General features: G+C 48.1%; 1 protein-coding gene across 16 annotated transcripts in view; it reads left to right on the top strand.

The window, feature by feature from the left end:
- gon4lb (gon-4 like b) overlaps positions 1–17,320 on the top strand; it is a 49,107-nt gene that overhangs the window by 26,070 nt on the left and 5,717 nt on the right. For 15 of the 16 annotated variants that reach the window (XR_012947669.1, XR_012947668.1, XM_076078406.1 and 12 more), the window contains 6 exons: positions 1,420–1,570; positions 1,699–1,815; positions 2,431–3,270; positions 12,423–12,684; positions 12,767–12,924; positions 16,307–16,504. Coding sequence is in view for 14 of the 16 variants with exons in the window: in XM_076078406.1 (XP_075934521.1) it covers positions 1,420–1,570; positions 1,699–1,815; positions 2,431–3,270; positions 12,423–12,684; positions 12,767–12,924; positions 16,307–16,504 (1,726 nt within the window). In the remaining 2 variants the exon portion in view is untranslated. The remainder of the gene's footprint in view (positions 1–1,419; positions 1,571–1,698; positions 1,816–2,430; positions 3,271–12,422; positions 12,685–12,766; positions 12,925–16,306; positions 16,505–17,320) is intronic. The other variant, XM_076078412.1, reaches the window with a different exon arrangement.

Below are 17,320 nucleotides of genomic sequence, written 5' to 3' on the forward strand. Positions count from 1 at the left end.
ATTCGCGCTGGACGCGCCGGAGAGGGGGCGTGGCTTATCGCCCTGAAACCCGTTCAACTGTCCGCCATTAACCATGAAAAGAATAACCTAGTTCTGCTTAGTACGTGTTGTGGAAGTCACAGATATCCCGGGAAACTAAACGCCGTCATGTCTGGTTCAGAACATTGTCCAGAGGAGCTCTGTGGATTTTATCGAGCTGTATTCACTGTGTCTAGTGAGCCACAGGTCGCCGTTTACTACAGCTGTGTGAACACAACATAAACTGATCTGGCTGTGATTTAACGGCAATAAACCGACAAAAAGGGACTCCGAAATAACTACGTAATGATGCAGATTTGTAGGCTACTTGTCTTCTCAATTGAGCTCTGATGGATCGGTGCTATGCTAACATTGTAGCAGCTCCACCAACAGTCAATAACGTCATGTAGACGTAAATACGGCAGCGTCTATTCATTGTTTGTACCATATGGTTTACACACACACATTTATACACATAGTTTGGTCCGGTCTCTATTGATATGAGGTATCGTAGAGCTCTGGGTGAACACAGACGGCTACAGGATTTATTTCCTGATTCAACAACGGCAGGACGTCAGTGATGACGGGAGGAGCAACTCAACAACTCAACGCTGATAGGCTATCGCACCGGGGCGTAACGCGAATATTTCGCCGAAGTTGAAAAATTTCAACTCGCACGTTTGGGGCGATTTGCCGTTTGATCCGTCCATCGCGCCGCGAATTTGCGTCAATCGCGCCGCGCCATCGCAAATTTGCGCTGCGCCAGTCTCATCGTGTCTGTGCATAGACTTTGTATGTAATCTACTCGCGCGAATAATTCGCGCCGCGTTTGGTGTGAACGCAGCATAACTACTACTAAGTTCTGTTAGCTGCTTCTGCTTCACAACAGTCACGCTGGACCACTGACCAATCACGGCGCACGTTAATGCTGACGTACTTGTAGGCCAGCTAGCAGGCTTTGGCACGTCAAAGAATACGCCCAACATGTCAAACTAAAGATCTGATTGGTTGAACACTATGACAATCAACAATATCGTCCCCATTCACTTAAACTGCACATGGATTCACTTGTGAGTCTGCAGGCCTCTGTTCTTACCTAGAGACACAGAGGTGAAATCTGATTGGATAAAAGCTCTACTTAAAACAAGCTGCACTGGAAGCAGAGCAACTGAGGAAGACAGGAGCTGTGCAATGAGAACATAAGATAATGGGAACAATATTTATATAAATTATAATACATGTAGTGTATTTAAGAAACATTATTAAATTATAAAATAGATATAACTTTGTGATTCTGTTTAGGCCAGCAGAGAAGGCCCTGCAGGCCCTGACGGAGTACCACTGAGTATACAGACATATGTATTGTACAATAACAACGTTTCCCATCATGCCTCTGTGCAGGCTGATCGTTCTGGGTCTGAAGCACTTCGAGGGGACGATCCAGTCGGACCAGCTGATCAGCTCCTACCTGCTCTGTAAGACTCGATGGAACTTCAGGAAACACATCAGAGAGATGAGCGGCCCAAGAGCACCACACGGCAACGTCATCAAGGTGACATCGCTGTGACATCACTGACATCATCATACACACTGACTGACATCAGCAGCAGCTGTGACCATGTCCTCTGCAGTCGGACAGTTGGGGTTAAAAGTTTTGTCTTCTCGTCATGGTTTTTTCAGACTTTTCTGATGCAGACGTTTGCCCCCCCGCTGCCGCTCGCCTGCAGCAGAGTTGAGCCTGGAGACTGGCGCCCCCCGGTGGACAGAAACACCGCCAACATGCCCAACTGGCTCAAGGTTGGACGGACTAATTCTAATTCAAGTGTTGAAGCTGCATTCTCTCTGGTGTCCACCAGGGGGCGACTCCTCTGGTTGTATAGAAGTCTATGAGAAAATGACTCTACTTCTCTTTTGATTTATTACCTCAGTAAACATTGTAAACATGAGTTTATGGTCTCAATCTCTAGTTGCAAGTCTTCTTCAATACAGCATGATGTTCATTTAGTACATTATGGTCCATTTAGAGTCAAACAGACCATAAAGCAGGGGATGCTTTAGGGCGGGGCTACACGCTGATTGACAGGTCAACACCAGAGAGTTGCTTTGACCCTCTGTTTCAGAGGATGTAAACTGGTACCGTCTGCTTTCTTTGAGAAATTAGTGGTCAGATTTAACATGGAGTCTAATGGAGCAGTTGGTTGGAGTTCATGGTGCTTTCAGGCTCCCTCAGCTAAATGTGTAAGTCTGTTGGATTCCAGAGACACATGTCTGCGACCGGCACAACGTTTCCTACGTTTTGACCAAAAATGGTGAATGAGAGCAACTTGTTTGGAAAAATGACAGAATAGTTTTCAGTTCTACAGTCTCCGTAGACTTTACTAACTGTGGTTCTCTTTTGGTTCTCACCTGCAGAACAGTCAGCTGATCATCCAGAAGACTCGACACACCTCCACCTGTTACCCCCCCTCCCTCCCCGTTGGATGCACCCTGAGGCTCCACCCCCACTGGCTCAAGAAGTCGGCCCATCTGCCTCCACCCCCACACAGACGTCTCTTCACTTTGGCCCACAATGCATCTCTGCTGCCGCTCGCCAAAGCCCCGGCAGACAGACAGGCGGTGGACTCGCCGGTGGACGGGCAGACAGCGAGACAGTCGAAGACAGCAGCAGGCAGACAGGTGGACGTGCAGCCAATCGGCTTCCTCTCCCTTCCTCCTCCAGGTGTGACGTTACTCTCTGGCTCCCCTGCTGTTGCTCCGCCTCCTGACTCTGGGGCCGCCCCATTGGCTGCTGTGCATGCAGTCCCCGCCCACCCAGTGTGTGTAGACATTATCCAGTCCTGCCTTCCTATTGGTCGGAGTCCTCCGTCGTCCTGTGCAGGAGACGAGGAGGAGGAGGAGGAGGAGGAGAACTGGACTGCTCTGGGTGTGGCCAGTTTGAACGGAGGAGAAAACACTGGTGGAGAGGAGGAAGAGGGGAGAGAGGTGGGAGGTGCAGGAGGAGGCGGTGGAGAAGAGGAAGCAGGCGGGGGAGGGGAGGAGGAGGAGGAGGAGGAGGAGGAGGAGGGACAGATGGAGGACAGGGGGGGAGGAGGACAGAGGGACGAGGATGGAGAGAAGGAAAAGGATGAAGATCAGGACCGACCGGGCGAGGACGAAGAGGAGGATTTTGATGACCTCACGCAGGATGAAGATGAGGAGGAAATGATGTCATCGGCTTCAGAGGAGTCGGTGCTGTCAGTTCCTGAGTTACAGGTAACCTGTTGACCTGTGACCTCTCTAGGAGACCATGAAGCAGCTGACGTGTGACCTCTCTAGGAGACCATGAAGCAGACTTCTCTAGGAGACTATGAAGCAGACCTCTCTAGGAGACCATGAAGCAGACCTCTCTAGGAGACCATGAAGCAGACCTCTGTAGGAGACCATGAAGCAGACCTCTCTAGGAGACCATGAAGCAGACCTCTCTAGGAGACCATGAAGCAGACCTCTCTAGGAGACCATGAAGCAGACCTCTCTAGGAGACCATGAAGCAGACTTCTCTAGGAGACTATGAAGCAGACCTCTCTAGGAGACCATGAAGCAGACCTCTCTAGGAGACCATGAAGCAGACCTCTGTAGGAGACCATGAAGCAGACCTCTCTAGGAGACCATGAAGCAGACCTCTCTAGGAGACCATGAAGCAGACCTCTCTAGGAGACCATGAAGCAGACTTCTCTAGGAGACTATGAAGCAGACCTCTCTAGGAGACTATGAAGCAGACCTCTCTAGGAGACCATGAAGCAGACCTCTCTAGGAGACTATGAAGCAGACCTCTGTAGGAGACCATGAAGCAGACCTCTCTAGGAGACCATGAAGCAGCTGACCTGTGACCTCTCTAGGAGACCATGAAGCAGACTTCTATAGGAGACCATGAAGCAGCTGACCTGTGACCTCTCTAGGAGACCATGAAGCAGACTTCTCTAGGAGACTATGAAGCAGACCTCTCTAGGAGACCATGAAGCAGACCTCTCTAGGAGACCATGAAGCAGCTGACCTGTGACTTCTCTAGGAGACTATGAAGCAGACCTCTCTAGGAGACCATGAAGCAGACCTCTCTAGGAGACCATGAAGCAGACCTCTCTAGGAGACCATGAAGCAGACCTCTCTAGGAGACCATGAAGCAGACCTCTGTAGGAGACCATAAAGCAGACCTCTGTAGGAGACTATGAAGCAGACCTCTGTCGGAGACCATGAAGCAGACCTCTGTAGGAGACCATGAAGCAGACCTCTGTAGGAGACCATGAAGCAGACCTCTCTAGGAGACCATGAAGCAGACTTCTCTAGGAGACTATGAAGCAGACCTCTCCAGGAGACTATGAAGCAGACCTCTCTAGGAGACCATGAAGCAGACCTCTCTAGGAGACTATGAAGCAGACCTCTGTAGGAGACCATGAAGCAGACCTCTCTAGGAGACCATGAAGCAGACCTCTCTAGGAGACCATGAAGCAGCTGACCTGTGACCTCTCTAGGAGACCATGAAGCAGACTTCTCTAGGAGACTATGAAGCAGACCTCTCTAGGAGACCATGAAGCAGACCTCTCTAGGAGACTATGAAGCAGACCTCTCTAGGAGACCATGAAGCAGACCTCTGTAGGAGACCATGAAGCAGACCTCTCTAGGAGACTATGAAGCAGACTTCTCTAGGAGACCATGAAGCAGACCTCTCTAGGAGACCATGAAGCAGACCTCTCTAGGAGACCATGAAGCAGACCTCTCTAGGAGACCATGAAGCAGACCTCTCTAGGAGACCATGAAGCAGACCTCTGTCGGAGACCATGAAGCAGACCTCTGTAGGAGACCATGAAGCAGACCTCTCTAGGAGACCATGAAGCAGACCTCTCTAGGAGACCATGAAGCAGACCTCTCTAGGAGACTATGAAGCAGACCTCTCTAGGAGACTATGAAGCAGACCTCTCTAGGAGACTATGAAGCAGACCTCTGTAGGAGACCATGAAGCAGACCTCTCTAGGAGACCATGAAGCAGACCTCTCTAGGAGACCATGAAGCAGACCTCTCTAGGAGACCATGAAGCAGCTGACCTGTGACCTCTCTAGGAGACCATGAAGCAGACTTCTCTAGGAGACCATGAAGCAGCTGACCTGTGACCTCTCTAGGAGACTATGAAGCAGACCTCTCTAGGAGATCATGAAGCAGACCTCTCTAGGAGACCATGAAGCAGCTGACCTGTGACCTCTCTAGGAGACCATGAAGCAGACCTCTCTAGGAGACCATGAAGCAGACCTCTCTAGGAGACTATGAAGCAGACCTCTCTAGGAGACCATGAAGCAGACCTCTATAGGAGACCATGAAGCAGACCTCTCTAGGAGACTATGAAGCAGACCTCTCTAGGAGACCATGAAGCACACCTCTCTAGGAGACCATGAATCAGACCTCTCTAGGAGACCATGAAGCAGACCTCTGTAGGAGACCATGAAGCAGACCTCTGTAGGAGACTATGAAGCAGACATCTGTCGGAGACCATGAAGCAGACCTCTATAGGAGACCATGAAGCAGACCTCTCTAGGAGACCATGAAGCAGACTTCTCTAGGAGACTATGAAGCAGACCTCTCTAGGAGACTATGAAGCAGACCTCTCTAGGAGACCATGAAGCAGACCTCTCTAGGAGACTATGAAGCAGACCTCTGTAGGAGACCATGAAGCAGACCTCTCTAGGAGACCATGAAGCAGACCTCTCTAGGAGACCATGAAGCAGACCTCTCTAGGAGACCATGAACCAGCTGACCTGTGACCTCTCTAGGAGACCATGAAGCAGACTTCTCTAGGAGACCATGAAGCAGCTGACCTGTGACCTCTCTAGGAGACCATGAAGCAGACTTCTCCAGGAGACTATGAAGCAGACCTCTCTAGGAGACCATGAAGCAGACCTCTCTAGGAGACCATGAAGCAGACCTCTGTAGGAGACCATGAAGCAGACCTCTCTAGGAGACCATGAAGCAGACCTCTCTAGGAGACCATGAAGCAGACCTCTCTAGGAGACCATGAAGCAGACTTCTCTAGGAGACTATAAAGCAGACCTCTCTAGGAGACTATGAAGCAGACCTCTCTAGGAGACCATGAAGCAGACCTCTCTAGGAGACTATGAAGCAGACCTCTGTAGGAGACCATGAAGCAGACCTCTCTCGGAGACCATGAAGCAGACCTCTCTAGGAGACCATGAAGCAGCTGACCTGTGACCTCTCTAGGAGACCATGAAGCAGACTTCTCTAGGAGACTATGATGCAGACCTCTCTAGGAGACCATGAAGCAGCTGACCTGTGACTTCTCTAGGAGACTATGAAGCAGACCTCTCTAGGAGACCATGAAGCAGACCTCTGTAGGAGACCATGAAGCAGACCTCTCTAGGAGACCATGAAGCAGACCTCTCTAGGAGACCATGAAGCAGACCTCTCTAGGTGACCATGAAGCAGCTGACCTGTGACCTCTCTAGGAGACCATGAAGCAGACTTCTCTAGGAGACCATGAAGCAGCTGACCTGTGACCTCTCTTGGAGACCATGAAGCAGACTTCTCTAGGAGACTATGAAGCAGACCTCTGTAGGAGACCATGAAGCAGACCTCTCTAGGAGACCATGAAGCAGCTGACCTGTGACCTCTCTAGGAGACCATGAAGCAGACTTCTATAGGAGACCATGAAGCAGCTGACCTGTGACCTCTCTAGGAGACCATGAAGCAGACTTCTCTAGGAGACTATGAAGCAGACCTCTCTAGGAGACCATGAAGCAGACCTCTCTAGGAGACCATGAAGCAGCTGACCTGTGACTTCTCTAGGAGACTATGAAGCAGACCTCTCTAGGAGACCATGAAGCAGACCTCTCTAGGAGACCATGAAGCAGACCTCTCTAGGAGACCATGAAGCAGACCTCTCTAGGAGACCATGAAGCAGACCTCTGTAGGAGACCATAAAGCAGACCTCTGTAGGAGACTATGAAGCAGACCTCTGTCGGAGACCATGAAGCAGACCTCTGTAGGAGACCATGAAGCAGACCTCTGTAGGAGACCATGAAGCAGACCTCTCTAGGAGACCATGAAGCAGACCTCTCTAGGAGACCATGAAGCAGACTTCTCTAGGAGACTATGAAGCAGACCTCTCCAGGAGACTATGAAGCAGACCTCTCTAGGAGACCATGAAGCAGACCTCTCTAGGAGACTATGAAGCAGACCTCTGTAGGAGACCATGAAGCAGACCTCTCTAGGAGACCATGAAGCAGACCTCTCTAGGAGACCATGAAGCAGCTGACCTGTGACCTCTCTAGGAGACCATGAAGCAGACTTCTCTAGGAGACTATGAAGCAGACCTCTCTAGGAGACCATGAAGCAGACCTCTCTAGGAGACTATGAAGCAGACCTCTCTAGGAGACCATGAAGCAGACCTCTCTAGGAGACCATGAAGCAGACCTCTCTAGGAGACCATGAAGCAGACCTCTCTAGGAGACTATGAAGCAGACTTCTCTAGGAGACCATGAAGCAGACCTCTCTAGGAGACCATGAAGCAGACCTCTCTAGGAGACCATGAAGCAGACCTCTCTAGGAGACCATGAAGCAGACCTCTGTCGGAGACCATGAAGCAGACCTCTGTAGGAGACCATGAAGCAGACCTCTCTAGGAGACCATGAAGCAGACCTCTCTAGGAGACCATGAAGCAGACCTCTCTAGGAGACCATGAAGCAGACTTCTCTAGGAGACTATGAAGCAGACCTCTCTAGGAGACTATGAAGCAGACCTCTCTAGGAGACCATGAAGCAGACCTCTCTAGGAGACTATGAAGCAGACCTCTGTAGGAGACCATGAAGCAGACCTCTCTAGGAGACCATGAAGCAGATCTCTCTAGGAGACCATGAAGCAGCTGACCTGTGACCTCTCTAGGAGACCATGAAACAGACTTCTCTAGGAGACCATGAAGCAGCTGACCTGTGACCTCTCTAGGAGACCATGAAGCAGACTTCTCTAGGAGACTATGAAGCAGACCTCTCTAGGAGATCATGAAGCAGACCTCTCTAGGAGACCATGAAGCAGCTGACCTGTGACCTCTCTAGGAGACCATGAAGCAGACCTCTCTAGGAGACCATGAAGCAGACCTCTCTAGGAGACTATGAAGCAGACCTCTCTAGGAGACCATGAAGCAGACCTCTATAGGAGACCATGAAGCAGACCTCTCTAGGAGACTATGAAGCAGACCTCTCTAGGAGACCATGAAGCACACCTCTCTAGGAGACCATGAATCAGACCTCTCTAGGAGACCATGAAGCAGACCTCTGTAGGAGACCATGAAGCAGACCTCTGTAGGAGACTATGAAGCAGACATCTGTCGGAGACCATGAAGCAGACCTCTATAGGAGACCATGAAGCAGACCTCTCTAGGAGACCATGAAGCAGACTTCTCTAGGAGACTATGAAGCAGACCTCTCTAGGAGACTATGAAGCAGACCTCTCTAGGAGACCATGAAGCAGACCTCTCTAGGAGACTATGAAGCAGACCTCTGTAGGAGACCATGAAGCAGACCTCTCTAGGAGACCATGAAGCAGACCTCTCTAGGAGACCATGAAGCAGACCTCTCTAGGAGACCATGAAGCAGCTGACCTGTGACCTCTCTAGGAGACCATGAAGCAGACTTCTCTAGGAGACCATGAAGCAGCTGACCTGTGACCTCTCTAGGAGACCATGAAGCAGACTTCTCTAGGAGACTATGAAGCAGACCTCTCTAGGAGACCATGAAGCAGACCTCTCTAGGAGACCATGAAGCAGACCTCTGTAGGAGACCATGAAGCAGACCTCTCTAGGAGACCATGAAGCAGACCTCTCTAGGAGACCATGAAGCAGACCTCTCTAGGAGACCATGAAGCAGACTTCTCTAGGAGACTATAAAGCAGACCTCTCTAGGAGACTATGAAGCAGACCTCTCTAGGAGACCATGAAGCAGACCTCTCTAGGAGACTATGAAGCAGACCTCTGTAGGAGACCATGAAGCAGACCTCTCTCGGAGACCATGAAGCAGACCTCTCTAGGAGACCATGAAGCAGCTGACCTGTGACCTCTCTAGGAGACCATGAAGCAGACTTCTCTAGGAGACTATGATGCAGACCTCTCTAGGAGACCATGAAGCAGCTGACCTGTGACTTCTCTAGGAGACTATGAAGCAGACCTCTCTAGGAGACCATGAAGCAGACCTCTCTAGGAGACCATGAAGCAGACTTCTCTAGGAGACTATGAAGCAGACCTCTCTAGGAGACTATGAAGCAGACCTCTCTAGGAGACCATGAAGCAGACCTCTCTAGGAGACCATGAAGCAGACCTCTCTAGGAGACCATGAAGCAGACTTCTCTAGGAGACTATAAAGCAGACCTCTCTCGGACACTATGAAGCAGACCTCTGTAGGAGACCATGAAGCAGACCTCTTTCGGAGACCATGAAGCAGACCTCTCTAGGAGACCATGAAGCAGCTGACCTGTGACCTCTCTAGGAGACCATGAAGCAGACTTCTCTAGGAGACTATGAAGCAGACCTCTCTAGGAGACCATGAAGCAGACCTCTCTAGGAGACCATGAAGCAGCTGACCTGTGACTTCTCTAGGAGACTATGAAGCAGACCTCTCTAGGAGACCATGAAGCAGACCTCTCTAGGAGACCATGAAGCAGACCTCTGTATGAGACCATGAAGCAGACCTCTCTAGGAGACCATGAAGCAGACCTCTCTAGGAGACCATGAAGCAGACCTCTCTAGGAGACCATGAAGCAGACTTCTCTAGGAGACTATGAAGCAGACCTCTCTAGGAGACTATGAAGCAGACCTCTCTAGGAGACCATGAAGCAGACCTCTCTAGGAGACCATGAAGCAGACCTCTCTAGGAGACCATGAAGCAGACTTCTCTAGGAGACTATAAAGCAGACCTCTCTAGGAGACTATGAAGCAGACCTCTCTAGGAGACCATGAAGCAGACCTCTCTAGGAGACTATGAAGCAGACCTCTGTAGGAGACCATGAAGCAGACCTCTCTCGGAGACCATGAAGCAGACCTCTCTAGGAGACCATGAAGCAGCTGACCTGTGCCCTCTCTAGGAGACCATGAAGCAGACTTCTCTAGGAGACTATGAAGCAGACCTCTCTAGGAGACCATGAAGCAGACCTCTCTAGGAGACCATGAAGCAGCTGACCTGTGACTTCTCTAGGAGACTATGAAGCAGACCTCTCTAGGAGACCATGAAGCAGACCTCTGTATGAGACCATGAAGCAGACCTCTCTAGGAGACCATGAAGCAGACCTCTCTAGGAGACCATGAAGCAGACCTCTCTAGGAGACCATGAAGCAGACTTCTCTAGGAGACTATGAAGCAGACCTCTCTAGGAGACTATGAAGCAGACCTCTCTAGGAGACTATGAAGCAGACCTCTGTAGGAGACCATGAAGCAGACCTCTCTAGGAGACTATGAAGCAGACCTCTGTAGGAGACCATGAAGCAGACCTCTCTAGGAGACCATGAAGCAGACTTCTCTAGGAGACTATGAAGCAGACCTCTCTAGGAGACTATGAAGCAGACCTCTCTAGGAGACCATGAAGCAGACCTCTCTAGGAGACTATGAAGCAGACCTCTGTAGGAGACCATGAAGCAGACCTCTCTAGGAGACCATGAAGCAGACCTCTGTAGACCATGAAGCAGACCTCTCTAGGAGACCATGAAGCAGACCTCTCTAGGAGACCATGAAGCAGACTTTTCTAGGAGACTATGAAGCAGACCTCTCTAGGAGACTATGAAGCAGACCTCTCTAGGAGACCATGAAGCAGACCTCTCTAGGAGACCATGAAGCAGCTGACCTGTGACCTCTAGGAGACCATGAAGCAGACTTCTCTAGGAGACTATGAAGCAGACTTCTCTAGGAGACCATGAAGCAGACCTCTCTAGGAGACCATGAAGCAGACCTCTCTAGGAGACCATGAAGCAGACCTCTCTAGGAGACCATGAAGCAGACCTCTCTAGGAGACTATGAAGCAGACTTCTCTAGGAGACTATGAAGCAGACTTATCTAGGAGACTATGAAGCAGACCTCTCTAGGAGACCATGAAGCAGACTTCTCTAGGAGACTATGAAGCAGACTTCTCTAGGAGACCATGAAGCAGACCTCTCTAGGAGACCATGAAGCAGACCTCTCTAGGAGACCATGAAGCAGACCTCTCTAGGAGACCATGAAGCAGACCTCTCTAGGAGACTATGAAGCAGACTTCTCTAGGAGACTATGAAGCAGACTTATCTAGGAGACTATGAAGCAGACCTCTCTAGGAGACCATGAAGCAGACCTCTCTAGGAGACTATGAAGCAGACCTCTCTAGGAGACCATGAAGCAGACCTCTCTAGGAGACCATGAAGCAGACCTCTCTAGGAGACTATGAAGCAGACTTCTCTAGGAGACCATGAAGCAGACCTCTCTAGGAGACCATGAAGCAGACCTCTCTAGGAGACCATGAAGCAGACCTCTCTAGGAGACCATGAAGCAGACCTCTCTAGGAGACCATGAAGCAGACCTCTGTAGGAGACCATGAAGCAGACCTCTGTAGGAGACTATGAAGCAGACCTCTCTAGGAGACCATGAAGCAGACCTCTCTAGGAGACCATGAAGCAGACTTCTCTAGGAGACTATGAAGCAGACCTCTCTAGGAGACCATGAAGCAGACCTCTCTAGGAGACCATGAAGCAGACTTCTCTCGGAGACCATGAAGCAGCTGACCTGTGACCTCTCTAGGAGACCATGAAGCAGACCTCTCTAGGAGACCATGAAGCAGACCTCTCTAGGAGACCATGAAGCAGACCTCTCTAGGAGACCATGAAGCAGACCTCTCTAGGAGACTATGAAGCAGACCTCTCTAGGAGACTATGAAGCAGACCTCTCTAGGAGACCATGAAGCAGACCTCTCTAGGAGACCATGAAGCAGACCTCTCTAGGAGACTATGAAGCAGACCTCTCTAGGAGACCATGAAGCAGACCTCTCTAGGAGACCATGAAGCAGACCTCTCTAGGAGACCATGAAGCAGACCTCTCTAGGAGACCATGAAGCAGACCTCTCTAGGAGACCATGAAGCAGACTTCTCTAGGAGACTATGAAGCAGACCTCTCTAGGAGACCATGAAGCAGACCTCTCTAGGAGACCATGAAGCAGACCTCTCTAGGAGACTATGAAGCAGACCTCTCTAGGAGACCATGAAGCAGACCTCTCTAGGAGACTATGAAGTAGACCTCTCTAGGAGACTATGAAGCAGACCTCTCTAGGAGACCATGAAGCAGACCTCTCTAGGAGACCATGAAGCAGACCTCTCTAGCAGCTGACCTGTGACCTCTCTGACCTGACCTGTGACCTCTCTAGGAGACCATGAAGCAGCTGACCTGGCTGGCGGCGGAGCAGCGGCTCTGTGCAGACGGCGACTCGGAGGAGGACCACTCACCGACCTCTCCCGGCTCCCAGGAGGAGGAGGAGGAGGAGGAGGAGGAGGAGGAGGAGGGGGAGGGGCCTAAAGGGGAGGAGCTCGGAGAAGGGAGGAGCACTAAGGCGGGAGGAGACGAGGAGACGCCATCAGGGGAGGGGACGCCCAGAGGAGGAGGAAGCAGGTGTCCCGGACGAGGACGAGGTCGGAGCCGTCTCTGGTAGACGTTTCTGCTTCACTAAATGGCTCCTTACTGTGTTTTTTAAAGTCTGTGTTCTCTCTGCAGGTCGAAGCCGACCTCTTCGCGGTCTGAGGAGACGTCGTCAGGAGCGTCACAGCAAAGACGCTGCAAAGCTGCTGCTGCTGTACGACGAAAACATCCTGAACAACGACCCGCACAGAGAGAGCAAAGACGTGGCGTTCGCCCAGAGTTACCTCAACCGGGTGAGGCCACAAACGATGACGATGCACAAAAGGTTCAATGAGCTAAACAGACATCTTGTCTCTGACAGCGTTAGCAGCCACCAGTTACGGTGAAGCAGTTCATTATGAACATCTTTAGTCTCATCAAATCGCACTATGAACATAGTTGTGGTGTCCACCATCCACGACATATTTAAACTAGTGCCGGGCAACGATTACAATGTTTAATCGTGATTAATCTCATTGTTATGGCAAAGTTCAATAATGAATTCAAAAGTAGTGTGTTGTGCACTTTTATTTTAAAAGTACTGCTCTATGAACTAAAGGTCAATAACATTTGGTTTGAACACTTTAAACACATCAGGTTCTTGTTAGCAGCAGTATTCCCTTTACACCAGGGGTCTCAAACTCAAGGCCCGCCACGTCATTTTATGTGGCCCGTGAATTCGCCAGCAAAATTTTTTAAAATAATTCAAAAAAATTCAAAAAAAATTAAAGTTAGACTTGATAATAAAAAATATCCCCGTAGTCGAAATTCAGAGATAGAAAGTCGAAGTTATGAGATACTTAAACACACAGTCATAGAAGCAGCTCTTTGGCTGGTTACTGTACATTTGACATATAAATGTATTGTGAGTACATTGAAGACTACTTTAAACGTGGCTTTAAAACACATGAAATACTTCACGTGGGATTGTGCAAACGCACCCTTGAAAGGATTTTAAGCTTTGAACAAAGTTATTGTGATAACTTGTTTGATATTTGTCTTTGATATTTTCTTTAATAGTTTGACCTTTAATAGAGTAATGTGGGTTTCTTCACCCTAAATTAAAAGGATTTAAGTTATAACAACAGAAATGTGCTTAAATATATTTTTACATTTATATAACTGCATGTACAATATTTTAACACTTGAATAACCAATAATCAGAGAGACAGTTATTACCATTATGTTAGGAGAAGTTACATTTACAACCGGCCCTTTGAGGGCGACCGTGATGCTGATGTGGCCCAGAGTGAAGATGAGTTTGACACCCCTGCTTTACACAGTAGCAGTTATAACACAGTTATAATGATTCTGATCATAGATATTCAGCCGGTGTTCACAACTTTATCTTCATGTGTGTAAGAGATGATATTTAAATATACTTCTTGAAAACTGCAAACCTATCTACGTCATGTTTTTATTAGTGCTGGGCAACGATTAAAATATTTAATCGCATGGATTTTTTGCAATTAATCTCATTGTTATTGCAAAGTTCAATAATGAATTCAAAAGTAGTGTATTGTGCACTTTTATTTTAAAGTGCTGCTCTATGAACTAAAGGTGAATAACATTGTGTGTAAACACTTTCAACACATCAGGTTGTTGTTAGCAGCAGTGTTCTCTTCACACAGCAGCAGTTCTATCTCTTCACTATCTGTGCTCAGTGTGTGACTGTGTGTGAAACGTTCCACTGCTGTGCAACAGGAACATGTTTCACACCTTTCATCTACATGTGTGTGTTGTGTCTTCATGACAGTCAGAGCATGTGATGCAGCTCTACTCTTCATCACTATGATGCTGTAACTCAGAGGTGATGAAGGTGACCCAGCTCTACTCTTCATCACTATGATGCTGTAACTCAGAGGTGATGAAGGTGACCCAGCTCTACTCTTCATCACTATGATGCTGTAACTCAGAGGTGATGAAGGTGACCCAGCTCTACTCTTCATCACTATGATGCTGTAACTCAGAGGTGATGATGGTGACCCAGCTCTACTCTTCATCACTATGATGCTGTAACTCAGAGGTGATGATGGTGACCCAGCTCTACTCTTCATCACTATGATGCTGTAACTCAGAGGTGATGAAGGTGACCCAGCTCTACTCTTCATCACTATGATGCTGTAACTCAGAGGTGATGAAGGTGACCCAGCGATCAAAGAATAAAGACACTTTACCCACAATTTAGGTGTATTTTCCCTTTAACTCACGAGATGCAGGTAGCATGTTTTATACTTAATGTGAATATAATTCATACTTTCTTATCTTATTCTGAAATATCTTGTTCTGAAAACCGGATGTTCGTCTGAAGAAACCGGATGTTGTCTCACATTAATCTTTCCGCTAACTTTCTTAGTTCATTCTTGAGGCTCATACATGCCGTCATTCGTTGCGAATCAATACTAATCAGCTGCAGTTTGTCTCCACTTCTCTGTGGCTTTTGTTAGCTTGTCTTGCTTTTGTTTATCTATACTTCTCCCACACGCTGCATCAGACTTCCTCAGACTTCCTCCACTGCTGTCAGTGAGCAACGGACTTTCAAAATCAAAATCAAATAAAAAAAATGCGTTAACGCCGATAAAATTATTGTCGGCGTTAATTAATGAATGTGTTAACGCGATAATAACGCGTTAACTTGCCCAGCACTAGTTTTTATGTTTGTTAAATTCTCAGTAGTGATACTAAATGATTCTTATTATACATATTACAAACAAAACACTTTAAAAACTCGACAATATGTATTTTAATATTGTCACTTTTGTAAATTGTTTGATTGCATGATTTACTTTTATTGTGAAGAGCATGAAACCGGAAGTGCTTTTACTTTGAAGAGACAGGAACTAGAATGGTACGTGTTCTTGATGCTAACAATGTTGATGATACCTAGAAAACCACATGTCTGGTGCAAGAGCGCGTTCTGTTCACTGTAACACTGTAATACTGCAGTTCAGACAGTAAAGTGTTCCGTTCAAACAAGATGTGTCTTGTTCCTCACGAGAAGCTCCACTTCACAACAGTCACGTTTTGATAATGAAATAAAAAAACTGCATTAACGCGCGATAATATAATTGTCGGCGTTAATTAATGAATGCGTTAATGAGATAATAAAGTGTTAACTTGCCCAGCACTAATTTATAATTATTGTTCTTTGAGTGGACCGACCTAAAGTCTTTGTCCTCAATCAAATGTACTGGTTAGCCTTTAATCATATTTAGTCATCCTTCCTGTATGTTTGGTCAAGTTTTAGTAGAAAGTGGCCATTTTAGGATCATCTCAGTGGAAGAAAACCATCATCAGATTATATTGAACATGGTGTCTATTGTTGTTGTTGTTGACTTAAAGTTAACGGTGGAGTCTTTCTTCTCTTCATACGTCTTTATACATTTCTCTATATGCACCAGAACTAAACACCCTCACAGCTGATTGGCTGGAATAGTGTTATGTAGCTCGGTTTGAGCCACTTTGGGCTGCGATCATCAGCGTCTTCAGAGTTTGTACAGAGTTGAGTTGGAGCTAACAGCTTAGCACATGAGCTGCTTTTCCCTCGAGGGAATCCAAACCATCTCATTGGTTGTCGCTATCACACATTAAAGGAAACAAACACAAAGTAGAACCTTTCTCGCTGTGTGTCTTCAGGTGCGTGAGGCGCTGCAGGACGTACCTGAGCAGGTGGAGGAGTTTGTGTCTCTGCTGAGCGATTTTGAGCAGGTGGGAGACGGACAGGAAGTGATGTTGTTGTTCAGGAAGCTGCGCTGCATCCTGGGAGACCGGACAGACCTCCTCCGGGACTTTGCCGCATTCCTACATCCTGAGCAGGCACTGCAGTGTGGACTGGTGAGCAGTACAGGTGTATCCCGGGTGTATCCCGGGTGTATTGTATCACAAGTATAATATGGGTGTATCACAAATATATCACAGGTGTAATACAGGTGTAATACAGGTGTAATACAGGTGTAATACAGGTGTAATACGGGTGTATCACGGGTGTATCACGGGTGTATCACGGGTGTAATACGGGTGTATCACGGGTGTAATACGGGTGTATCACGGGTGTAATACAGGTGTATCACGGGTGTAATACGGGTGTAATACAGGTGTATCACGGGTGTAATACAGGTGTATCACGGGTGTAATACGGGTGTAATACAGGTGTATCACGGGTGTAATACAGGTGTATCACGGGTGTATCACAGGTGTATCACGGATGTAATACAGGTGTAATACAGGTGTATCACGGATGTATCGCAGGTGTATCACGGGTGTGATACAGGTGTATCGCGGGTGTAATACAGGTGTATCGTGGGTGTAATACAGGTGTATCGCGGGTGTAATACAGGTGTATCGCGGGTGTAATACAGGTGTATCGCGGGTGTAATACGGGTGTATCACGGGTGTATCACGGGTGTAATACGGGTGTATCACGGGTGTAATACAAGTATCATACGGGTGTAACACGGGTGTATCACGGGTGTATCACGGGTGTAATACGGGTGTAATACGGGTGTATCACGGGTGTATCACGGGTGTATCACGGGTGTAATACTGGTGTATCACGGGTGTAATACTGGTGTATCACGGGTGTAATACAGGTGTATCACGGATGTATCACAGGTGTAATACAGGTGTAATACAGGTGTATCACGGGTGTAA

The sequence above is a fragment of the Anarhichas minor genome, unplaced genomic scaffold (assembly GCF_050575085.1).
Source record: "Anarhichas minor isolate MPS153535 unplaced genomic scaffold, ASM5057508v1 ptg000066l, whole genome shotgun sequence".
In the NCBI taxonomy this organism is placed as follows: Eukaryota; Metazoa; Chordata; class Actinopteri; order Perciformes; family Anarhichadidae; genus Anarhichas; species Anarhichas minor.